This window comes from Salmo trutta, chromosome 17 (genome assembly GCF_901001165.1).
Source record: "Salmo trutta chromosome 17, fSalTru1.1, whole genome shotgun sequence".
In the NCBI taxonomy this organism is placed as follows: domain Eukaryota; kingdom Metazoa; phylum Chordata; class Actinopteri; order Salmoniformes; family Salmonidae; genus Salmo; species Salmo trutta.
In genome coordinates, this window is record NC_042973.1 from 16,961,537 (window position 1) to 16,987,858 (window position 26,322).

At 43.1% G+C, this 26,322-nt stretch overlaps 2 protein-coding genes and 1 pseudogene across 7 annotated transcripts in view; 1 reads left to right on the plus strand and 2 right to left on the minus strand.

The window, feature by feature from the left end:
- Positions 1 to 1,465: 1,465 nt before the first annotated feature.
- Positions 1,466 to 3,458, minus strand: LOC115151268 (nicotinamide riboside kinase 2-like; annotated as a pseudogene).
- A 2,437-nt stretch (positions 3,459 to 5,895) lies between these two features.
- On the minus strand, positions 5,896 to 23,926 carry LOC115151735 (caytaxin). 3 transcript variants are annotated; one of them, XM_029695916.1, is made up of 13 exons: positions 23,296 to 23,926; positions 20,995 to 21,084; positions 14,307 to 14,365; positions 12,663 to 12,914; positions 12,138 to 12,311; positions 11,313 to 11,415; positions 10,918 to 11,049; positions 10,454 to 10,540; positions 10,223 to 10,321; positions 9,835 to 9,870; positions 9,247 to 9,330; positions 8,641 to 8,705; positions 5,896 to 8,131 (listed from the first exon to the last, which is right to left on the minus strand). In XM_029695916.1, coding segments are annotated over exons 1-12 (1,152 nt in total). In that variant the 5' UTR covers positions 23,298 to 23,926; the 3' UTR covers positions 5,896 to 8,131; positions 8,641 to 8,671. The 3 variants fall into 3 exon arrangements, with proteins under 3 accessions (XP_029551776.1, XP_029551778.1, XP_029551777.1); XM_029695918.1 differs by lacking the exon at positions 20,995 to 21,084 and having other exon boundaries at positions 23,296 to 23,925; XM_029695917.1 differs by lacking the exons at positions 20,995 to 21,084; positions 23,296 to 23,926 and adding an exon at positions 15,394 to 15,610.
- Positions 23,927 to 25,149: 1,223 nt separating this feature from the next.
- Positions 25,150 to 26,322, plus strand: part of LOC115151736 (zinc finger RNA-binding protein-like) — a 38,922-nt gene continuing 37,749 nt past the window's right edge. For all 4 annotated transcript variants that reach the window (XM_029695919.1, XM_029695921.1, XM_029695922.1 and 1 more), the window contains exon 1: positions 25,150 to 25,241. In XM_029695919.1, the coding sequence (XP_029551779.1) occupies positions 25,189 to 25,241 (53 nt within the window). In that variant the 5' untranslated portion in view covers positions 25,150 to 25,188. The remainder of the gene's footprint in view (positions 25,242 to 26,322) is intronic.

Below are 26,322 nucleotides of genomic sequence, written 5' to 3' on the forward strand. Positions count from 1 at the left end.
TGGCGGAGATCTTTGTGGGCTATACTCGGCCTTGTCTCAGGATGGTAAGTTGGTGGTTGAAGAATCCCTCTAGTGGTGCTGTGCTTTGGCAAAGTGGGTGGGGTTATATCCTGCCTGTTTGGCCCTGTCCAGGAGTTTCATCGGATGGGGTCACAGTGTCTCCTGACCCCTCCTGTCTCAGCCTCCAGTATTTATGCTGCAGAAGTTTGTGTCGGGGGGCTAGGGTCAGTCTGTTACATCTGGAGTATTTCTCGTGTCTTATCCAGTGTCCTGTGTGAATTTAAGTATGCCCTCTTTCTTTCTCTCGGAGGACCTGAGCCCTAGGACCATGCCTCAGGACTACCTGACCGTGCTGTCCCCAGTCCACCTGGCCGTGCTGCTGCTCCAGTTTCAACTGTTCTGCGTGCGGCTATGGAACCCTGACCTGTTCACCACACGTGTTACCTGTCCCAGACCTGCTGTTTTCAACTCTCTAGAGACAGCAGGAGCGGTAGATACTCTCAATAATCAGCTATGAAAAGCCAACTGACATTAACTCTTGAGGTGCTGACTTGTTGCACCCTCGACAACTGTGATTGTTATTATTTGACCATGCTGGTCATTTATTAACATTTGAACATCTTGGCCATGTTCTGTTATAATCTCCACCCGGCCCAGCCAGAAGAGGACTGGCCACCCCTCAGCCTAGTTCCTCTCTAGGTTTTTGCCTTTCTAGGGAGTTTTTCCTAGCCACCGTGCTTCTACACCTGCATTACTTGCGGTTTGGGGTTTTAGGCTGGGTTTCTGTACAGCACTTTGAGATATCAGCTGATGTAAGAAGGGCTATATAAATAAATTTGATTCTACAACTTAATTGGAGTCCACCTGAGTGCTCTACAGCACGCAGCAGTCCTGTTCGCTTGTGTGGTCTGCCTCTGCAAGGCTGAGCGGTTGTTGCGCCTAGACATTTCCACTTAATAACAGCACTTACAGTTGACCGGGGAAGCTCTAGCAGGGCAGAATGATTTGTTGGAAAAGTGGCATCCTATGATGGTGCCACGTTGAAAGTGACTAAGCGCTTGAGGCCAGTCTAGTGCCAAAGTTTGTACTCAATTTTATACACCAGTCAGCAACAGGTGTGGCTGAAATAGCCAAAGCCACTCATTTGAAGGGGTGTCCATATACATGCCCCATCTACCATACTTAATTTTAGAACGTAAATAAAGACAGGACACAGGAGTAACATTATCACTTGGAATAGTGACAACCCAATTTAATTGGAGATTGAGATTTTGACAAGTACATTTTACAAATACTATTTACAACAAGGAATACAATGAGAATTAAAAAAATAAAAAAATAAAAAAAGTAAAACAACGAGTCTTCAGTCTTGGTGCTATTTACAAGTTCCTGCTGTAAAGTACAAAAAGAAAGATCATGTTCGATAACCACTCAATTTAAACAGCAACACTAACGGGACATGTGCTAAAACAAACCAGTGTCACAGCTTACCTATAAACGATTCAACACTGTATTCCAGATGTCCTCATAGACCTGGCTGTAGAGTTCTTCTTTAGATTTCAAACCATCCAAATACGCTGTAGCTAAATGTAAACACTGATCAGGACATTTGCCAAAGAGAAGAGATCGCTACTAGCTAGCACCACTAAAATATCTACAAAACTAACAGCACAGCTTAAATTCAAGAATGCTTACTGACAAATAAAATACACACACTGATGGCCAAACAGCATTCCACCATCCCTTTCCTGTGCTTTAAGTACATGGGCCACCAAACAGCCCAAGAGGGTCTGGGACGGTGTATTGTCTTGTACTAAAAAGGAAACAAAATTACAAATTTCGCAACCCTCAAAATTATGTGATTCTATTTTTCAGCCAGAACACCCATACTATAGCTACATATGAATGTTAGGGATCTGAGATCTCACTGTTCCCACCTCCTCCTTTTGCACTCTTTATATGGAATGGATGTAGTAGCACTTGTTGTACACATCCATCAGGGACCTGGGGGGTCACTTGTAATTCTACTAAACTCCCCTCCAACGTACAGTTCTGAGTCTGCTTAAGTAGAGCTTAGATCTGCATTTAACTAGTCTGCAGCCCATAATACAGATACCACACTTCTGGAGAACACGTAATCCAGCAGCAAGGAGTGTGCCATTTAGTTAGCTAGCTGCTAACAACCCACGTGTGACACAACCCCAAATATTTGTTTTCATACAATTCTCAGAATCTAATCCTGACAGTCTTAACCATGACAACTAAAACTTGCAAGGTCTTTGAAATGCAATGACCTAAATTATTGTTAGGCAATGTAAACCAAACCATCAGATTACTACCCCCCCCCCTTAAAAAAGTACAATTCCAGTGGTTCAGGTGAACTCACTTATAACTGTACAGAAGGAAGCCCTCCACGATCAAAATGTGGACCAGTTGACCTGGGTCAGCCACCTCCGTGGCAGGAGACGCATTGACACCGTGGGAGCAGGCAAACTTCACTGGGTTCTCAGCCCATCCTCGTATTGTATTCGCCATGGCATCCATGTCCAATGCTGTGATCACTGCACTGCACAGAACATAGAAAGACAGATAGGAAAGCAAAGTTTAGAAGGGATATAGCTGGCTGGACAATTTATTCAGTCTTGAATAACGGGGATTGTAGTCTTGGGGTAATATTAATATTGTATGTACTATCAAATGTCATTTTGAGTGATGTTTGTAACACTGAGGGCCAAATACATCGGATGATCAGTTACTCTCCTACAGTGAAATCCAGGCTTACCATCCCACTGTCTAAAGCCGTCCACCGCCGACTTCTATATGATCAGGTTTCTGAAATAACAGTCATCAAAAAAACATTGCTGCAACCGCAGGGTGATCTGTATACGGGCAGATCCCATTACATCAAGCCAGACACACAGCTGACACATGCAGGGATAATAACATGCAGAAGAGCACAGATGATCTACAATGGCATGCATCATGGTTAATGTTGTGAGTTTTGGATATTAGCTAAAACAGAAAGTCAGGAGGTAATGTAGCAGCCCTTCCCTTGGCAAGGTCATGCATTGCAAAAAGATTACCACATAGCCATGTTGTAGCCGAGGCTAACGCTTACCTTGAAAGTCATCTTGATGCACCACACAACAGTTAGGCTGATCAAGTCATTGCCTATTCGTCAAAGTTGTTCTCCCACCATTGATCACACTGAAAATAGATCAACATCAAATGTCTGATTTAGCAAGGTCTGTGTATTGAAAGTCTGAGTAGTCAACATTGCATGTCAATTAAAAACAAAAAATGGATTAGGTTCCCCTCATAGCTAGTACTAACCAGTGCAATGTATTGAGTGTTAGGCCAACTTTTAGAATATTGTTCTAATTCTAGCTATTCAGTTGCATAGCATTGTTTAAATATTTCCCATGTAATGTTAAAAGGGGCGCTAACATGGCTGCCATATCTTGAATCTGAGATTTAGTAAAATCGGAGCATTATCAGATTGTACGTTTACAAATTCAGAGCGTTTCTCGAGTGAGCACACACTTGAGGCTCTGGTCGAGGAGTAGGGTTGATACGAGCGTTCTGACCTCAACGGCAGTCAAGCGCCCAAGCTAACGTTGGCTAGCTACTTCCAGACAAAGGAGAGAACACCTGACAATTTTAGTCGCCCTAGCAGGGCTGGTTAGACTGTTTTCATGTTATCCAGCGCGTTGGTGACTAACTGTGCTGCTGGCAACAATTTAATTGTGCTCATTTTCCGACGCTTACTGACACCGGCCATATTCAACGGGTGTTCAGTGTTCGTAAATGCATCAGTCATTCTGCGCTCTGGCATACTTACTGAGTGACTCAGAAGTCAGAGTACATACATAGAGAGTGAATTTACAAACGCATCCTAAATACAGCTGTTAGTAACTAAACTCCACAAAAAAACAGAAATGTCCTCTCACGGTCAACTGCGTTTATTTTCAGCAAACTTAACATGTTCATACAAATATTTACACATAAGAGTCAACAACTGAGACATGAACTGAATAAGTTTCAGACATGTGACTAACAGAAATTGAATGTTTCCGCTGAACAAAGGGAGGGGCGGGGTCAAAAGCAAAAGTCAGTATCTGGTGGCCACCAGCTGCATTAAGTACTGCAGTGCATCTCCTCATGGACTGCACCAGATTTGCCAGTTCTTGCTGTGAGATGTTACCCCTCTTCCATCTGCAAGTTCCTGGGGGGGGAGGGAATGGCCCTAGCCCTCCGATCCAACAGGTCCCAGACGTGCTCGATGGGATTGAGATCAGGGCTTGTCGCTGGCCATGGCAGAAGACGGACATTCCTGTCTTGCAGGAAATCACGCACAGAACGAGCAATATGGCTGGTGGCATTGTCATGCTGGAGGGTCATGTCAGGATGAGCCTGCAGGAAAGGTATCACATAAGAGAGGAGGATGTCTTCCCTGTAATGCACAGCGTTGAGATTGCCTGCAATGACAAGCTCATTCCGATGATGCTTTGACACACCGCCCCAGACCATGACGGACCCTCCACCTCGATCCTGTTCCAGAGTACAGGCCTCGGTGTAACGCTCATTCCTTCGAAGAAACGCAAATCCGACCATCACTCCTGGTGAGACAAAACCGCGACTCGTCAGTGAAGAGCACTTTTTGCCAGTCCCATCTGGTATAGCGACGGTGGGTTTGTGCCCATAGGCGACGTTGTTGCCGGTGATGTCTGGCGAGGACCTGCCTTACAACAGGCCTACAAGCCTTCAGCCTATTGCGGACAGTCTGAGCACTGATGGAGGGGTTGATTTCAACAGGACAATGACCCAACACACCTCCAGGCTGTGTAAGGGCTATTTGACCAAGAAGGAGAGTGATGGAGTGCTGGCCTCCACAATCACCTGACCTCAACCCTATTGAGATGGTTAGGGATGAGTTGGACCGCAGAGTGAAGGAAAATCAGTCAGCAAGTGCTCAGTGTATGTAAGAACTCCTTCAAGACTGTTGGAAGTGCATTCCAGGTGAAGCTGGTTGAGAGAATGCCAAGAGTGTGCAAAAGCTGTCATCAAGGCAAAGGGTGGCTACTTTGAAGAATCTAAAATGTAAAATATAATTAGATTTGTTTAACACTTTTTGGGTTACTACATGATTCCATATGTGTTATTTCATAGTTTTGATATCTTCACTATTATTCTACAGTATATAAAATAGTAAAAATAAAGAAAAACCATTGAATGAGTAGAAGCCCAAACATTTGACTGGTACTGTAAATCAAAACATTTACAACAAAATGTATTGTACCAGTTTTTCATGTAGAAAAAAATCTGTATTCCATTCTCCACATATGATAGCCTACCAAGGCCATTGCATAGTTCAAAACACCACAATACTTCTCACACTACTATGAGTAAACAGATACAGTATTTGTGCTGCGAGTCATACATGACTGCAATTGTTTTGATGCTGCAGCCAATTACATTGTCCTTTGTCATTTGCTGAAGGCCATTCTTAATTTAAATCCATGTGTGTGACTGACCAGTGACCAACTCTGCCTCTGTCACTAATACAGCTGAGCTGATGTAACTGCCGTTTTTTTTAAAAACAGAGCCGGGAGGCTCGTGATACTCGTCAGAGTGGATGTGGATGTGTGTGTCACGACTGTGTATTAATAGCTTCATTTGAACCCCAACAAGCACCTGTTCGGGAAGTCCAGCATTGCTTCAAGTCAACTCAGTGAACACCTGGACACCCTTACTTTTATGGTAATGCAAATGTAACTGTATTTTTCTCAACAAGTTCGATTCAAGTGAAAGCTATCCATACATTCTGAATGTGTGAAAGATATGCATTACAGCAATGTGTCAATTAGAAATGGAAGAATACAGGTCACAGAGAGATTGTTGGGTGGAACAGTTAATTTTTTTATTTACATGGAAGAATTTACCATCACAATCTAAAGAACATAGCTCATCCTCGATCCCCATTTTGAGCTTTGCATTTTGTTTTTAATAAGCTAGAGACAGTATGTTAGCAGACAAATTACCCACTGATCTATTTCAAATCATCCAGTGTAATAACATATTGTGCTTTTAAAGACTGAAAATATGATTGATATCCTTTTTTGGATGCTCAGGAGTTGCTTTCTATGGAGAACATTTGCCAAAACAAAATACACTACTGTCAACAAAATCAGTTTACTACCAATGACTTGGAAAAAGTCCCAGTAGTCAACTAAGTGTTAAGAGAATATATTTTTACATTCCACATCATAGTTTTCTGTGTAGAATTTGGTTGAAAGATAGATAGGCACTCAGAAGAACTGACATTCCTTAGAAAAGGGCACTATCCCCAGCAACATTGGGAGACTACAGAAGAACTCCTGCAATTATGTGCCTTGTTTAGGCCTACCTTTTGGTGGGATAGGTATCTTAAAGGCAAAATAAACGTTCCAGTGTTCGGAATGTTTCGTAAACTTTTCTGAAGACATTTTCTTACTCTGCCCTTTGAATATCGGTAACCTCTAGTCCAGCCCATAATCATCTTCACAATACCTGTCCACAGAAAATGTCTATCTTCAATTTTACATGAATCAAGGTACAGTAACATTTTGAAGTTGGATGGCTTTTCAGAAACATCTAGACATTTCTCATCATCATACTTGCTATAGATGTGCATGCCTAGACAGGTAACCAAAAATGCATGAAATTGTACATACTAAATGCACAAAAATGTCGATAGCACAAAAAATCCATCTTGAGTTACATACAGTATTAGGAAGCCAACCAATACACAGATAGATTCTATGCTAACCATTTAATGACAATCAAATTCAATAGTGCAAAACAACACTTACACTAGCAAAACATCATGTATGTAATTCTTACAAAAATAAAAACTTTAACACTACCTCCCCTCTACCATCCATTAGGTGAGTATCCAATAGAAGGTTTACAGCTCGTCTATTATCTTATAGGACATCTGAAGGGACATTACAGGCTTGCAACATGTTGACATGCTTTGACTGCACCAAAAACAAAGCACAATGGAAAAATGATGTGATTAAATCACATGAATGACTAAAGTAATTTAAACTAAATGCTGTCCTCTTGATTACAGTCAAAAACAGCAAATGTCTTGTTGGTCTTACTTTCAGTGTGCCTTCATATTCATGTACAGACAGAATTTGTGCGGCACATCAGAATGTAAGGTACATGGGTTGGTTGGGCACTGAATGATCCCCAGAACAATCTAGGAATATGGAACAATGGCATCAAAATGATTCATGCAACGCAGCAGATTAAAAATAAGGCCTGTTTAAGGAGACATTATGAGTCAAAAACAAAGCAAAGGTGAAGGCATCTGATGTCTCGCAAAGCCTTCTGGTCTACACAAGGAGTAGCATTGCGCTAATGGGTGAAAGATCATTTATTATGCCACAGCATACACCATTGCTGAGCTCTCTGGGAAGCATTGCTTGACTCTCTCTTCCCTCTTCTCCTCTTTGATCACATCCTCCTCTCAGCATACACTACATCCTCAAGTCTAGTCTACCGTGGTCCCCGCAAGAGCCTCCAACACATCAAACAGGTCTGGTTACCTGCCTGCCTGCTACTGACAGCTTACACCAGTTGCAATATGTCCTGTGGAAAATGTTCTACAATATTCCTGTTTTCTTACAATGTGGAACATTTTCTTCAATATTCTTGTACGTTTTCCTTACATCTTGACTAATGCAAAGGGATTTCACTGTCACACTGGTATCTATATTTGAAATGGATACAAAACTCATGGTGGGAACTTGGGGGTTGAAAAGTAACTGCTTCAAGCGGTCGTAAAAATGAAGTAACATATGCAGTTGTACAGTCTTTGTAACAGCGAGAGTACCTGTCAGGACTTTGCCTTCCTTGGAATGTCCTGACGGAATCAGTCGCAACCTAAGGTCTTCAGAGGAGTGTGTGTGTATGTGTGTGTGTGTGTGTGTGCTGGGGGTCAGGTCGGTTCACATCACGATGGAAAAATCATTATTCTTTCTTCAGCTTGATATTGATAAATTAGGAAGTATTCTTAGACTTGTTGGCCTTCCTCTTGCTTCTTATTAAACATTGTTTCCATGCTCCAAACTTCTTTCAGCAACTGCACAGATTAAAAAAGACACCGTCATTAAGAAGGAGGCTAATGATTTAAACAACTTGTACAAGAACACAGTTCATTCAATACAGCTGGCCTTATTGAAAAATGAGTGGGGCTGCAACATGCATGACCCCTTAACCCCTGAAAGTCCATGATGACACAGTGAGACACACACACTCTTCACACGTCCACTCATTAGACCTGGCTGTATGCACTTGACAGGTCATTCCTTTATAATACCATTGCGGACTGACAGGGTCTGATTCTTAAAAAACTGAGCAGGTGGACATTACGTAACAGTAGACGTTCAAATGGTGATGGTGGTTAAACATCTGTTTAAGTGGTTTAACGACCACATAATTATATCTTACAACTAATTTAATAGGATCTCTGGGCCTGGCTCCTGCCAAAGGCTGCCAGTGGATACCTTATGCACAATGTACAGTGTATTTATGAATGCAGTGCCACCTTGTGGTCCCTATAAGAAGAGCAGTGGAGTGTTGTGTACTTACCATGAGATGAACATAGAGGAAGAGGTCCTTTTCAGATTCCTTGCTCTGCGATCATTGACTTGGGCCTGCAAATGACATGAGTATGAATAAACATGTCTCTGTAACATTGTTTCCCCATCATTCCCTTCTATATTGCTAGTGACAGGAAATATTGCTTGACCATACGGACATGTTGACTACTGCTTGGTCTATACCAGGGATCTCCATCCTTGGTCCTGGAGAGTTACTGGGTTTCCAGGATTAAGAGGGAGTTAAAGATCCCTGGTCTATACGATATTATAAACTGAGTGGTTCGAGCCCTGAATGCTGATTGGCTGACAGCCGTGGTATATCAGACCATATACCACGGGTATGACAAAACCTTTATTTTTACTGCTCTAATTACGTTGGTAACCAGTTTATAACAGCAATAAGGCACCTTGGGGGTTTGTGGTATATGGCCAATATAACACGGCTAAGGGCTGTATCCAGGCACTCCACTTTGCGTCGTGCATAAGAACAGACCTTAGCCGTGGTATATTGGCCATATACCACACCCCCTCGTCCCTTATTGCTTAATTCGGCTATCACACACAGGCCGTTGTAGTGCAACTGTCTACTCCCTACCTCTCTGCCTTGGCTGAAGAAGACTCCTGTGGGTTTGCCTGCTGCTGATGTTGCTGCTCCTGCTGCCGCTGTTCCTGCTCCATCCTGTACAGGCAGAGGGACACAATACAGATGTAGGATCTTCGTTTGATCCCCCTGGAGGAAATTTTAAACTTGTAGTGTATTTGAGGTTTAAAAAGGCTTCTGATGTTTGTAATTTACACTTTGACATGTCAGACATGATTTTCCCCTACAAAAATGTCCATTAAAATAATAGCAAATTGATCAGAAATACAGTGTAGACATTGTTAATATTGTAAATTATTAATGATAAACTTGGATTAGCTAACACAATGTGCCATTGGAACACAGGAGTGATGGTTGCTGATAATGGGCCTCTGTAGGCCTATGTAGATATTCCATAAAAAATCTGCCATGTCCAGCTACAATAGTCATTTACAACATTAACAATGTTTACACTGTATTTCTGATCAATTTGATGTTATTTTAATGGACAAAAATGTTTGCTTTTCTTTCAAAAACAAGGACATTTCTAAGTGATGCCAAACTTTTGAACGGTAGTGTAAATCAGATGTAAATGTATTTTACCTTTCTCTCCGAGCCTTGATCCTCTCCTCCTCAAATCTGTAAAAAGAAAGAAAAATCATACGATTCCTATTCCTATCCAAATCCTTTTCAAGTTGGAATACAGATCCTATCTTAAATGTATTCCTTGGCTGAGAATAACATAATTAACATATCAATTCCCATTTGAAAAACTTTGATATTTAAATGTCTTCTTCTATGACTTCTTTACTGCCTCAAAGTCTCTGCCAGGCATCCACGTCTTTTCACTGAAGGAATAATTATTTGCTTGCAAGTTTACATAATCTATTAGTCTACTCCAGAAAAATTGTAAATCACTGCAAGTCAGTGAATGATGGTGGGAGCCAAGTCTTCAGCTCAGTTACTCCCCATGATGGTTGATGATACTTACTGCATTACACATTCTGGGACCTGCACATGTTCCATGGGGACTATCTCTGCCAGCTCATCCAGACTGTGTACATACTGGATCTTATTCATAAACTTCACACTGCAAATAACAACAGGATACAACAACAACAAGTTATATTGATGTTTTGTGTACAACTATAAATTGTCAGTCACAGTGACGATATGTATAATATAACTGTGTTATTAATGTGTCGTTGTGTTGTGTGGTCACCTGATGAAGGGCCTGGATATGGCCAGCACAGTGCGGATGAACCAGGTGGGGTGGGCGATGACCAGAGACTTCAGGTTCTTCCTGAGCCTACAGAAACAACACAAATAAGCAGTTACATTTTAGTAATTTAGCAGACGCTCTTATCCAGAGCAATTATGGTTCAGTGTCTTGCTCAAGGGCACATCGACAGATTTTTCACCTAGTCGGCTCAGGGATTTGAACCAGCAACCTTCGTTTACTGGCCCAACGCTCTTAAACGCTAGGTTACCTGCCGGCAGTTGAAATAAGGAAATGCAGCTTAGTATGAGTGAATCCCTTTCCCATTGACTGCCAGTAGCTCCATGAACTTTTCTTAAACTCAGTTGATGTTTATGTCAGGCACGTCCATCCTATGTCAACAGCATAAACGTTCGCATTAAACAAGCTGTTGTTCAGTAGTTAGTATAAAATATAAATATCCTTACCTCCTATCAATCATCTGATAGCATTTCTTTAGCCATCCTATGCCCGGCATCTTGCCCCGCGGTGTGGCTCCATTCATGTAGATGATCAAATAGTCCTCAGCAACCAGCATTTCTAGACTGCTAACCACATACCTGAGATGGAAATGTGGAAGGGAAAAATATTGAGGTTCATTTTATTGCTGCCATTGCAAGCACTAAAGAAATCTCAATCAGGTTATATTTTCTGGCAGCGTAAAGGTTCAATCCAACATTCCTACATGATGTATGACATGCTCTCTCTGAAGTGTTTTTTTTAATGATAGCATGTTGTGCATGATAACCTAGTTTAAAATATCACTACGTAGCAAGGCTTTCTGATGGGTGCCTCGTCATAAATCAATAACACAGTTACTCACAGGAAGAGGTTCTCCATGATGTAGTGGTAGTCTGCACAGCAGCTGTCGGGCAGGTAGCAGGCTGAGAACACTATGATGGCATTCAGACCCTCACCATAGTAACCTGCAGGAGGAGAGTAGAGCCTGTTAGTTCATCCCGTTGGTGTCACTATGTTGGATGCACAGCCATTTACAGATGTAAACTCAGTTTGACATTTAATAATTGGCACCATGTTGGCAGAGAAAGTTCCATGACAATTAAATGTTAATGAGTTTAACTATGTCGAATCGTATTGCAAAAATCACTGAAGCTGGAGACTCATATCTCCCTCTCTAACTTTAAGCACCAGCTGTCAGAGCAGCTCACAGATCACTGCACCTGTACATAGCCCATCTGTAAATAGCCCATCCAACTACCTCCTCCCCATACTGTTATTTATTTTTTTGCTCCTTTGCACCCAAGTATCTCTACTTGCACATTAATCTTCTGCACATCTATCACTCCAGTGTATAATTGCTAAATTGTAATTATTTCGCCACTATGGCCTATTTTTTGCCTTACCTCCCTTATCTTACCTCATTTGCACACACTGTATATAGACTTTTTTCTCTATTGTGTTACTGACTGTATGTTTGTTTATTCCATGTGTAACTCTGTGTTGTTGTTTGTGTCGCACTGCTTTGCTTTATCTTGGCCAGGTCGCATTTGTAAATGAGAACTTGTTCTCAACTGGCCTACCTGGTTAAATAAAGGTGAAATAAAAAATAAAATAAAATAAATAGGTATACAGTATCTATGGCTCTGGCTGGATGCTGTTGTCTGGATGCTGTTGGCTGGATACTGACCCCCATGGGTGATGACGCGGAGATACGGCCTGATGACCTGCATGTCGATACGGTGCTCCTGCTCCCCGATGATCACGGTCCTCCACAGGCGCCCGTTACCCCCCGTCCCATCAGCACAGTCTTCCTCCTCTCCGTCACCAGGCTCCGCTTTGGCGATGGCCACCGGCGTATCATCTGGACATACATAGTGGAAAGTTGAAAGGTGTTTATGCTACAATGTGAAGCTAATGTATTTGTATGAGTGAGACACAATGTATTTATTTTATGTCATCCACCTTTGTATTTCTCTTCAGTATCTTAGCTTTTGTGCTGTTTGGCTGTGGACATAAACATTAGTGTACTACGCAGCTATTTATCTAGCCGAAGTGGGTGCCAGACCGTTTCTGCACGAACTACATTTAGCCCCCCCCCCCAAAAAAAAGCACCCAGGCTACCAGGCTGGCACCAGAGCTACCAGGCTGACAACCAGGGCTGCAGGCTGGTACCAGGGCTACCATTAATCCATGCCCCATGAGCCCTACTCACCTTCCCACTCCAGCTCATTGCCATTGGTGATAAACTCCAGAGAGTCGTTGTCGTCAGGGGTGTCGATGTCGTCGACGTTGATGTCCAGGTCGTCGGGCGTATCCAGGAAGTCGTCAGACAGCAGGGAACCCTCGCTGTGGTCCAGGGACAGGTTGATATCCGGGGCCACTAACGTACGGCGCTTGCGATGGGTGGACACTACTCCACCTCCGCCACCTCCACTTGCACTAACATTCAAAGAGTTGGGGGGAGCTGTGGCAGAGGAGGTGAGACTCATTAGTAACTGGTAGTGTACACACATAACATCCAGTTGAATTCAGAGTTGCAGGGTTTATGAAGTAGCATGTGAAAAAAATATTTTAAAGCATCAGTGTGTGAGGCAAGGATTATTGTCATAAAGTAATATATATATTTTTTTAACAATATATTTAGTGGCCTTTTTAACAATATAACAATCATCAGCAAAATATGACAATTGGATAATGCCCTGTTATTCATAAAGTAATACTGCTGAAGTTACTTACACTGTATACAGAAAAGTATGTGGACACCCCTTAAAATTAGTGGATTCGGCTATTTCAGCCACACCCGTTGCTGACAGATGTATAAAATCGAGCACACAGCTATGGAATGTCCATAAACAAACATTGGCAGTAGAATGGCTTACTGAAGAGCTCACTGACTTTCAACGTGGCACTGTCATAGGATGCCACCTTTCCAACAAGTCAGTTCTTCAAATTTCTGTCCTGCTAGAGCTGCCCTGGTCAACTGTAAGTGGAAATGTCTAGGAACAAGAATGGCTCAGCCGCGAAGTGGTAGGCCACACAATATCACAGAACAGGAGTGCCGTGTGCTGAAGCGCGTAGTGCATAAAAATCATCTGTCCTCGTTTGCAACACTCATTTAGCTTCAACAACTGCCTTAATTTTGCTTTGGCAGCAGCTAATGGGGATCCATAATAAATACAAATACAAATCTGGCAGTCTGACGGACGAATCTGGGTTTGACGGATGCCAGGAGTACGCTACCTGCCCCAATGCATAGTGCCAACTGTAAAGTTTGGTGGAGGAGGATTAATGGCCTGGAGCTGTTTTTGCATGGTTCGGGCTAGGCTCCTTAACTCCAGTGAAGGGAAATCTTAACACTAGAGCATACAATTACCTTCTAGACAATTCTGTACTTCCAACTTTGTGGCAACAGTTTGGGGAAGGCCCTTTCCTGTTTCAGCATGACAATGCCCCCATGCACAAAGCGAGGTAGATACAGAAATGGTTTGTTGAGATCGATGTGGAAGAACTTGACTGGCCTGCACAGAGCCCTGACCTCAACCACATTGAACACCTTTGGGATTAATTGGAACGCCGACTGCGAGCCAGGCCTAATCGCCCAACATCAGTGCCCAACCTCACTAATGCTCTTGTGGCTGAATGGAAGCAAGTCCCCGCAGCAATGTTCCAACATCTCGTGGAAAGCTTTCCTAGAAGAGTATAGGCTGTTATAGCAACAAAGGGGGGACCTCCATGTTAATGCCCATGATTTTGGAATGAGATGTTCAACGAGCAGGTGTCCACATATTTTTGGCCATGTAGTGTAAGTTAATTGAGGTACTTAATGCCAGTCACATAGTCTTTTAAAGTTACTCACAGGCTTTGTCATCGGTGAGACCACAGGAAGACTCCATGTCACCGTCCTCAGGAAGTGGTCTGAAAAATCAACACAGAGGCACAGCATTCGGTCAGAGCCACAGCCACACACAATAGCATGACATGACGGAACCCTAAAACCAGCCAGTCAGACTTTATTCAAATAAACCAAACCCCAAATAGTCCTGGAAGCACACTAGTACAGTATCACATCATTGCTGATGGTGCAAAATTAACATATGCCAGCAACCTATTGTTCACCTAATACCTTTTTTGCACTGTTGGTTAGAGCCTATAAGTAAACATTTCACTGTAAAGTCTACACCTGTTGTATTCGGCGCACGTGACAAATAAACTTGGATTTGATTTGGTTTGAATCATGTCAGTGGGATTGTCAGTGATCTGGCTCAGCACCACAAAGGGAGCACAGAGAGAGAGGCTGGATGGTTATTAGCATCTCCCCAGGGAGCTCTTTAGATTATAGCCCTGCCATGTTGAGAGGAGGGAGGGAGAGGCGGTGGTATGTCAAAACCCCCTATTCTCTGTACAGGGAGGCAGACACACTGGTATGTTACCCCTTAACACGAGGTGTAATTTCCCTTGTCACCTATTGTAATGTGAAACAATGAGGACGAGAAGGAGGAGGGGAATGAAGAGTATAATACAGGGGGAAACAATAACAACTTCAACTAAATACCAAGAGACACAGAGGAAATATAAGGTATACAGTTCCACTTTGCTTTGCTGCATCATCCTAAGATATCCTTTCATCCTAACATCCCAGGGTGAGCAGAAAGTCCATAACAGAGTGTTGCCAAAACAACATGACTGGCAATAACAAATGACAAGAGCATCCGTTACTCTGCATGGTGCCGACCTAGCGTCCCTGAAGACAGACTACTGCTATCACTACTGACAAGCTTCCATTGTTCAATAACCATTTTCCTACATAAAATGAAACCCATGAAGAAGAAATTAAATAGGACTGATATCTAACAAAGGGTATTATAATCCAAAATTACAAGCAGTCAGGCCATATTCTTCTCCTAAGATGACGAGGGCTGAAATATCATATCATAAGAGCTTACCTTATGAAAAAGGAGAAGGATGATTTCAAAGATGATCCAGGCAATTAATTGATTTCACAACCCTAGATCCTATAATATTATGCATTCCCTTATCTCAGTCGATTATAGTGAGCCTCAGGCACATCATCCTTCAGAGCTGCTGCTTTTCTCTTCCTCCTCTTCCCTAAAGCTGACTTGCCACCATTTTCCTGGTGATGCTGTGTTTTTGACTCCTGGCTGCATCACATGACATAGCCCACTGTCATTTAATGAGAGCTGCACATGCTCCCTGCCTCCACTCCCTCAGATGGCAACCTGGACTCAGGGGTAGACGCAACATAGTAAATGTAAATCCGGGACACTCCAATTAGTATGATATGTATTCATTTGTGGATGTCCATCATTCATTTCGTATGATATGTAATGAATTTCAATTCGTATGATATGTTATGAATTGCAATTCACTAGAAAATAAAGGAAAGCCGCACACTCTAAGAGCTCAGATGCAAAAAAATTTATAACCAACGTTTCGACAGCTAAGCTGTCTTCATCAGGGTATCATCACAAACACTGAGAGATGAGTCATTTATATAGTGTCAAGAGACACACAGGTGTTTGTAATCATGGCCAAGTATGGCCTAATATCATTGGTTAACTGAAATATTTAAAAAATGGTATACAAGGAACATACAAAAAGACAAACAAATGGATAACATATGATCATAGCATTTGTAGTCTAAAAAGTATCTAACAAACAATTACAATGGCAAAATCACAATAATCACAAGAATGGCTTCAGATCAAAGTCTATGTTGAGACCGAAGGGAGCAAGTGTCTTTAAATTAAAGATCCAGGCAGCCTCTCGTTTTAACAATAAATTATCAAGGTCACCCCCTCTCCTCGGGAGGGTGACATGTTCGATGCCAATATAACGCAGAGACGAAATCGAATGGCCTGCCTCCAAAAAGTGGGCCGCAACTGGGTAAGTCAGGTTTTTGCACCTAATGGTGCTACGGTGCTCTGAGATACGTACTTTTAATTCATGCTTTGTTTTACCCACATAATTTTTACCACAGGGACAAACAAAGCGTGAATTAAAAGTACGTATCTCAGAGCACCGTAGCACCATTAGGTGCAAAAACCTGACTTACCCAGTTGCGGCCCACTTTTTGGAGGCAGGCCATTCGATTTCGTCTCTGCGTTATATTGGCATCGAACATGTCACCCTCCCGAGGAGAGGGGGTGACCTTGATAATTTATTGTTAAAACGAGAGGCTGCCTGGATCTTTAATTTAAAGACACTTGCTCCCTTCGGTCTCAACATAGACTTTGAAACAAACACCCTACATTTGTTTCTGCCTTTAGTAACCTTCTGTCTTATGTAACATACCAATTGTAACATATCAAACTAATTTGTGTCTCCCGTATTTACTTTTACTATATTACGTCTAGTCTATGTGACCAGGCTGCAGATGGAGAGCGAAAGGATGCTGCCTGGTGTCAGGATGCTCTCTCTCTCTAGCACTCTCTCTCGCACTCTCTCTCTCGCACTCTCGCTCCTACAGAGCAAGTATCTGATCTCCGTGCACCTCATAGTGACAATAAAGGGAGATATCACGCCTAAATCAAGTTTTCTTCATTATTCTTCAGTTATTGGAGGCCAATTAATCTTTATCAATGCAGTGTTTGTGAATGTTTAAGGCATATATTGTCATATAGCTATTGTAATTTCAGAGAAGGTTGATTTCAGTAGATGGGGGTATCTGCTGGGTAACCCAGTCTATAATTAGACCAGCTGCATGGAGCTAGCCCACTGGGAAATTCTCAAGCACATTTTGCTGAAGCTGATTATAATAATTCAACAACAAACATCACTGCAAACATGAGTCATTGTCATCTACCAGTTGTGATGAAATGCCATCCACCCATCACATCTCCTCAGTACCGATGCCCAGGTGTTAAAAAACACACACACAGTAACCTTTTAAAGTGTTATTTTTTACGGTATGATTATTCTTGCAAGTACAACATAACAAATACTATAAACTGGGTGGTTCGAGCCCTGAATGCTGATTGGCTGACAGCCGTGGTATATCAGACCGTATACCACGGGTATGACAAAACAGTTATTTTTACTGCTCTAATTACATTGGTAACCAGTTTATAATAGCAATAAGGTGTAACAGTGTAGGTTCCGTCCCTCTCCTCTCTTTGAGCCCTGAATACTGATTGGCTGACACAAAATTACTTGTTTACTGTTCTAATTACCTTGGTAACCAGTTTATGTAAGGGATAATCAACGAGGGGCTATGTGTTCTATGGAAAATAATGAACGACGTGGAAGGTGTGTTCCGACCTTCCACGGTGTTGCATTATTTTCCAGAGAACACATAGCGCCCTGAGTTGATTGTCCCTTTTATACTATAGCTATAATTGAACATATTTGCCACTAGAAATGTTATCATTGTCACGTCCTGGCCAGTATAAGGGTTAATTAGTATTGTAGTTTGGTCAGGATGTGACAGAGGGTATTTGTTTTATGTGGTTCAGGGTGGTGTGTTTGGTTAAAGGGTGTTTGATTTAGTATTTCCGGGGTTTTGGTTTATAGTCTATGTTTATGTATTTCTATGTCTAGTCTGGTGAGTGTGTTTCTATGTGTTGATTGGGGTTGGGACTCTCAGTTGAAGGCAGGTGTTGTCTATCTGCCTTTGATTGAGAGTCCCATATATTAGGGTGTGTTTGTGGTTGTTATTTGTGGGTGATTGTTCTGTGTTGAGCCTATGCTTTGCAGACTGTCAGTTTATCGTTCGTTTTCTTGTTTGTTGTTTTTGTGTTGATTTAATTAAATGTTCAATATTAACTATATCGACTCTGCTGCGTATTGGTCATCCTTTTCCGACGACGATTTCGTTATATCGTCAGAAGACGAAGATACATGTGACAGAATCACCCACCACTCAAGGACCAAGCAGCAGAGGAAGGAGCAGACGGCGTTCGAGTTGGACTGGCGGGAGAAGTGGACTTGGGAGGAAGTTCTGGACGGGGCCGGACCTTGGCACCAGGCTGGGGAGTATCGCCGCCCACAGTGGAAAATTGAGGCAGCCAAGGCAGAGAGGCGGTGGTACGAGGCCAGAGACGCGCTGAGGGAGAAGCACGAGAGGCACCCCCAAGAAATTTTTTTGGGGGGGCACACGGGTAGTTTGGCTAGGCGAAGGAAGAGCCGGAAGCCAGCTACCCGTGGTTATATGGAGGAGCGTATGGGGTGGAGAGCGCTATGTTTTGCTGAGAAGCGCACTATCTCACCCATACGCACGCACAGTCCGGTGCGAGTTATTCCAGCCCCTCGCAGGTGCCGTGCTAGAGCGGGCATCCAGCCTGGTAGGAGGATGCCTGCGCAGCGCATCTGGTCACCGGTAAGCCTCCGAGGACCAGGCTACCCAACTCCCGCTCTACGCACGGCTACCATCAGGCCCCTGCACAGCCCAGTCTGCCCTGTACGAGCACACCGCTCGTACAGGGCTACTAGTTCCATCCAGCCAAGGCGGGTTGTGCAGGAGGTAAGATCTAGACCGGCTGTGCACCTCCATAGCCCTGGGTTTCCAGCTCCTGTCTCTCGTGCGGACCCGGAAGTGCGTCAACCCAGTCCGACTCGTCCTGTTCCCGCTCCCCGCACTAGCCTGCAAGTGCGTAAACCCAGCCTCGCCAGTCAACAGTCGTCAGAGCTTCCCGCCAGTCAACAGTCGTCGGAGCTGCCCGCCAGTCAACAGTCGTCGGAGCTGCCCGCCAGTCAACAGTCGTCGGAGCTGCCCGCCAGTCAACAGTCGTCGGAGCTGCCCGCCAGTCAACAGTCGCCGGAGTGGTCAGACTGCGCTGAACTGCCGGAGTGGTCAGACTGCGCTGAACTGCCGGAGTGGCCAGACTGCGCTGAACTGCCGGAGTGGCCAGACTGCGCTGAACTGCCGGAGTGGCCAGACTGCGCTGAACTGCCGGAGTGGCCAGACTGCGCTGAACTGCCGGAGTGGCCAGACTGCGCTGAACTGCCGGAGTGGCCAGACTGCGCTGAACTGCCGGAGTGGCCAGACTGCCCTGAACTGCCGGAGTGGCCAGACTGCCCTGAACTGCCGGAGTGGCCAGACTGTCCCGAGTTGCCAGACTGCCCAGACTGTCCCGAGTTGCCAGACTGCCCAGACTGTCCCGAGTTGCCAGACTGCCCAGACTGCCCCGAGTTGCCAGACTGCCCCGAGCTGCCAGACTGGCCAGACTGCCCCGAACTGCCAGAGTGGCCCGACTGCCGGGAAAGGCCTGAACCGGAGCCACCTCCTGATATAGGTGGGTTGGGGAGGGGGGGTGTAGCACAGTGCCGTCGTTGACGGCAGCCACCCTCCCTTCCCTCCCTTTAGTAGAGGGGAATTTTTGTTTTGTTGTTGTTTTTGTTTTGTTTTTTGTGTTAAAGGTGCTTCCGGGGTTAGCACCTTTAAGGGGGGGGTACTGTCACGTCCTGGCCAGTATAAGGGTTAATTAGTATTGTAGTTTGGTCAGGACGTGACAGAGGGTATTTGTTTTATGTGGTTCAGGGTGGTGTGTTTGGTTAAAGGGTGTTTGATTTAGTATTTCCGGGGTTTTGGTTTATAGTCTATGTTTATGTATTTCTATGTCTAGTCTGGTGAGTGTGTTTCTGTGTTGATTGGGGTTGGGACTCTCAGTTGAAGGCAGGTGTTGTCTATCTGCCTTTGATTGAGAGTCCCATATATTAGGGTGTGTTTGTGGTTGTTATTTGTGGGTGATTGTTCTGTGTTGAGCCTATGCTTTGCAGACTGTCAGTTTATCGTTCGTTTTCTTGTTTGTTGTTTTTTTGTATTCGTGTTGATTTAATTAAATGTTCAAGATGAACTATATCGACTCTGCTGCGTATTGGTCATCCTTTTCCGACGACGATTTCGTTATATCGTCAGAAGACGAAGATACATGTGACAATCATTTGCCAATGGAAATGTGTTCAACATCCCTGAGGTACTGTAGCTAGCAAGTTTACTAGATAGCTACAGTAGTTGCCGTGGTAACCAAACAAATAAACTTGCTAATTTAGCTAACCAAACCATCAGCCCTAGCTTGCCATTATGAAAATCTACAATGCAAATAATGTTTTCAATTCAACTTTTGCTTCCAAAAGCAGCTCAAATATAGATCATGTATGAACTATAGCCATTGAATTCTACTGTGCAAATATGCCGTGCGTTATAGGGAAATAATGCATGCTCTAGAATGCGCTTCAAGCCAATCAGAAACAAGTATTGAACAATGCCATGACAACAAATAGCAATAAAGCACCTCAGGTTTGTGGTATATGGCCAATATACCACGGCTAAGGGCTGTTTCCAGGCACTCCACGTTGCGTCATTTCTAAGAACAGCCCTTAGCCGTGGTATATTGGCCATATACCACACCCCCTCAGGCCTTATTGCTTAATTGTAATCCTTGCGGTTACACTTTAGTCTACGTATACTGTACATACTGTTGGATTACTGCTGTAAGTACAATGTAACGGTGAGTTATTACAATACTTGATACACAGTAATAAGTACCCTGTAAAGTACAGCATTATCAAAATCGTCTGACACCCACCTGGGAAAGTCATCATCCTGCCACTCGTCTTTATACTCCATGTTATCCATTCTTACAGTCGCCTCATTCCATGGAGGGGAGGAGAGGGGCCTGCGGCACACAGCGACAGACCATGCATAATTAACTAACCAACAATAATCAATCAATCACTTGTTACAATGGAGCGCTTTGAGCTTTTTGAAAAGTGCAACATCACAATTATAGTGATCACTGATCACCATCACTACTATTATTATATTATCAAATTACCTCAAACCAAATCAAACCAATCCTCAGGTATGAAGTGCAAGTGGCAACTTCAATAAGCCCATGTTTTGTCTAACACAGATAATTCCTCCGTTATAAGACAGAGAATGAGTTTGTACAAAAGGAACAATGGTACAGTTATTAGGATTTTTATTTCATTTATCAGTATTTATCATTTCAATTGAGAGGCTTAATCTAGGCCACGGGGCGTTTATCCCCCTATGTAGCATGTGAGGAACATGTGACTCAGGTCCCCTTGCAGCTTCACTCAAAGTCAGTCACAATGAAGGAATTTCCTAGGTGGAATCCAAGAGTCCAGGAGAAATCAACTCTGAATCCCTCCTCCTCAGCTACTAATCCTCAGCCCAGTTGCCACCTTTTTGATGTGTTCAGGTTTATCCTGTCTGTCTGCCACTAGTTGAAATAGACAGTGACAGGCCTACAGCGTAATAATACTGCCTACAGGTAGCTCAAGCTGTGTTAACATCATGCATATCATAAGGTGAATGCACCAATTTGTAAGTCGCTCTGGATAAGAGCGTCTGCTAAATGACGTAAATGTAAATGTAATGTTAGTTAGTGCACCGTAGTGTAATCACTGACATTCTGTTTTTGAGGGAAATTTGTAAGTGTAACGTAGGTTTCAGTTTTCGTTACCATCATCCACGGTGTTGAATAAGAAAGAGGCAATGTAATGTTATTAAGAGTCAGACACACAGTGTATTTACTGCTGAGGTTGTATGGTTCATTGCATTAGAATGGGACCGATGTTTTTTAATGGAACTGAAGTCCTCCTCTCTTTGTACCTCTTCACTCGTGGAAAATCAACAAAGCCTGACTGGGGGTGTACTGAGTGACATACAGTAAGTTCCCTAGGTCAGCTGTGGACATATTTATAGAAACATATACACTGACGGAGGGCTCCTTAAGTACAGTACCGATCTGTGGGTAAGTGGCAACACTTACTCTGAGAATTCACACAACACAAATACAGCAAATATAAATAAGAAGATAACACTACGATTTGTAAGGCAATGTCCTACACACATCACAATGTTCCGATGATCGTTTACATCATGTTGTTGTCCGGCAACTTTCAAATGCATTGTAAGATGTACTATGGTTTTATAATGTCTTTGTAAAATCATATTAATTGTCAATGATAGAGGAGTGGTTAGGTAGGTCCGGCTCTATATATATAATGTATACATCTACACCATACACACTCTCAGAGGCTATAGGGAAGTGTCCTTTATATCCAAGGGCATAGCAGAATACCCCAGCCATTTCCCACAAAACATGTCACTTCGATTGAGTGTGCAACCGTGAGCCTTATTGTGTGGCCAGAATAATTTGCATACCCTCCTACACCCAACTGTCTGTGCCTAGTGAAGTAATACAGTATCCTATCCAAACAATAATTTGTCAAGTGAAAAGAGAGCTGGCATGTTATCACTACGGAGGGAAGAAGAAAAACAAACTAGCATGAGAGGTAATCAATTGCCCGCATCTTTCATTTATAAAACACTATGGATTTTTTTGTGCCCTCACTATAATGTCCATGCACAGATATTTATAGGATCCTAATACTTTAAGGTAAGACACTGACAACGAAATGATGGTACTACTTTTCTGGAGGGCATACAAATGGAGGCTATGCCTGTAGGCAGGAAGGGTATTCAGTATTCTGCCAGGCATTTGAGTAAATGAAGAGGAATTATAGTAGTGTGCACTATGCATCTGCAAGGAAAATGCAAGAGCAGAATACAATGGAAACAGTCTTCCTTTATCATCTAGTCCTACTGAGTTGATGTAATACAAAATGGTTTTCATGAGCTACTACACATTTACCACACACGCACACACACACACACACACACACACACACACACACACACACACACACACACACACACACACACACACACACACACACACACACACACACACACACACACACACACACACACACACACACAGTGTACAAGGAGTGTGTAATAAAGAGAGTAGAGGAAGAACACAAGGGCATCTGGTCTGAGCGGCCGTAGTACTCACATGGGCAATAAGAGATCCTTTGAATCTCTTCCGTCCGTCCGTCTGTGCGTCCCTGTGCATCCACCCTCCTTACTCACTGATGTAAAGATTGGACAGCTAGGAATTGTAATCCTTCAGACCAGGTTTGATGCATGGGTCTCGTGAGGCGCCCCCCTCTCTCTCTACATCCCCTGTGTCAAGGCAGGTGTCTGAAGACAGGGGGCAGCTCTGTTCCCTAACCCCCCCTGGCCACCTCTGTTGGGGAAGGAGAATGTGAAAGAGACTGGCCGTGAAGACTGAAGTGACAGGCTCCTTTAGAGTTCCACTCAACCCTTTAAATTGAAGGCATCAATGCTGGTATCATTATGACTGTTTCTGGTTGTCTATTCTGCCCATGTAATTCTATTTATACTCTAAATCCTTTTGTGATAATCCCTCCTTTCTCTATCCCATAATAGCTGTTTCATCTGTGCCAATTCCTCTTCAGCAGTTATACTGTACTATCCTCTCTACTCATGTTGGTTTATTCCAGTCCATACTGGGATACTCCTCCTGTTCCTATCTGCCTGTTTATTCTAAAAACACCACAAATATATCAAGTCTCTCTTTGTGTTTTTACTCCATGAGCTCCTGTGAATGGTCTTCTATGCCGACTGTTCCCTGGCAACAGCATCTCTCTCTCTCTCTCTCTCTCTCTCTCTCTCTCTCTCTCTCTACACTCAACACATCGCCTCCCCATCCCCTACCCATGCACTCACTTATTCAGTCTCACTCTCTCACTTCAGTTCTCCACCAATCATATCCCCCTTTCATCCACACATTTCTCACCCGGCTGCTTATGCTCCACCCATTCTTGTCCTTCCTTCTCCCCTTTTTATGCACAGCTGCAGTAGTGGACTTTCCCTCTATGGAGCATTCTGCCCTAGGCAGCAGTGGTGGCGGCAGGCGGCCATTCAATGCCAGTGGGACACACCATAAGGTCTTATATGTGGCACTTGTCTGACCCTTAATACACGCTTCGTTCACCACTAGTTGAGTTGCATCAGTATGGACTCTGCACAGCTTGTAGATTTTAAACAGAATAGACTATAAATGTTCAGTAGGCTATATAGGCCTATACGGATTTAAACTGATTTCAACTGAAACTCATTTGCTCTACACAGTGCACTGATAGGCTACCAATACAACATTTCACCATTCCATTTAGGATGGATATTTGCATGATTCTTACCTCTATACCTCTAATTGACTACATTTTGTACCTGGTTATGCAAACCACCCGATCTCAGTCGCAGAAGCTACTGTTGGCTACAAGCAAAGTGGTTTATTATTGCAACAATGTATCGAGAAACTGATACTGTAATAACAGAATAACAGTAGGCTACACATTTATAGCTATAGTTTTAAACGGTGAAATACATTGTCCCAGCGCATCTAGAGTTAAAATGGCAATCTGCAGTTGTTACATTCATTTTTTTAGATTAGTTATATATACCCGTCGATTTCTTGAATAACTTCTAATGCCTCGTGAGTTTAGTTCAACTGTCGTACCCCATCAGAACCCAAAATATATGCTTGTTTTACTCCAATGTTTGTAAACAATGCAAATGTTTTTTTTTTTAAAAACACTATAGCCTCAAATAATGGTCAAAACTATCATTTTTATATAATGGAGTTCTGGGATCCATAGCTCTGTCTATTAATTTGAGAGTGGTTCTATTTCTCCAGGCCCATCCCGCTATTTCTCCAGGCTCATCCCTCAAATCAAAACAGAGGCGGGAGCTTTGCTTTGTTATTGTTTCAACTGCGAATTGCCCCTTTAAATGTCGAAGCATGCGCGCGATTATAGATGACAGACACGTGACAGACAGCAGATCCTGTCTGTCCCCGACTCCCAGTACAGTAGATTCCAAGATGGCTGCAAGCAATTATTATGGATTCACGCATGGTGCCGGTCCTCAGTACAGGTAATTACATCGATTCTGGGTATGGGTAGCATGCACTCATCTCGAGTCGTCGTCCCGTCTTATTGCGATGAGTAGCTATGCCTCATTGCTGGTGCGATATCGCAAGCTCGAGGCCTTGGGAGTGCATTGCAATGGATATGCTAGCGAAATTAGGTAGCCAGGCAAGCAGGTCCCAGTCTTGCCCGGCTAAGGAGCGCTTCGCACTTGGAATAGAATTAAACCTCAAACTGTCTCATTAATTTGCCAAATATTAGTTGTCGAGCTAGCTTGCTTACATTATTTGTGTAACAATCACAAACAACCAGTATCTTACTTTGGCATAATGACTAGCTATCTTTTTCTCTAGCGGCAGGGACGCACGAATTAGCTGAAAGTCAGTTTCTGGTTAGTTTTCTAATTTTGAAACTATCTACCTGTCACGTTTTGGGCAAAGTGAATTTGCTGAAAACTTGAACCACGTTCAGTTGCTAAACGATGCAGGTATAAATGCCATGAATAGAGCCGACAGATCGGATGCAATCCATACTTAATAAAACATTGATCAAATACAAACCAACTGTTTCCTTCTTGAGATTCAATTGACACATGAGCTGAATAGCCATTTTAGAGTAGCAACAATGAGGAAACAGTCGATTGAATTAACATTATATTAAAAGTATGGATTTCAGCAAACCGTTATGCAACAACAGAGGACAAACATCGGTAACGTTACACGGTAAGGGTTTAAGAATTTACATTTAAGTATAGACGCATAGCAACTCAAAGGAGTCGAAGGTTCAAGGTAAAGTCAACTTTTAGATGAGTTGAGGTACTTTACAACTTCAAAATAAATTAGTCAGCAGTCTAGAAGAATGTTGCCAACTTATTTTACAGTTAGAATTAGGGATGCACGATATATCAGCAAACATTTGGGGCGGCAGGGTAGCCTAGCGTTGGACTAGTAACCGAAAGGTTGCAAGATCGAATCCCCGAGCTGACAAGGTAAAAATCTGTCGTTCTGCCCAACTATAAGGCAGTTAACCCACTGTTACCCGGTAGGGCGTCCTTGAAAATAAGAATTTGTTCTTAACTGACTTGCCTA

What these genes read in the sequence shown, in the direction of transcription:
- LOC115151735 (XM_029695916.1), bottom strand. An exon ending in CAATGAGCTGGAGTGGGAAG is followed by an intron (nt 12,312 to 12,662) that starts GTGAGTAGGGCT and finishes ATGTATGTCCAG; the next exon opens with ATGATACGCCGGTGGCCATC. An exon ending in TATCAGATGATTGATAGGAG is followed by an intron (nt 10,541 to 10,917) that starts GTAAGGATATTT and finishes TTGTTTCTGTAG; the next exon opens with GCTCAGGAAGAACCTGAAGT.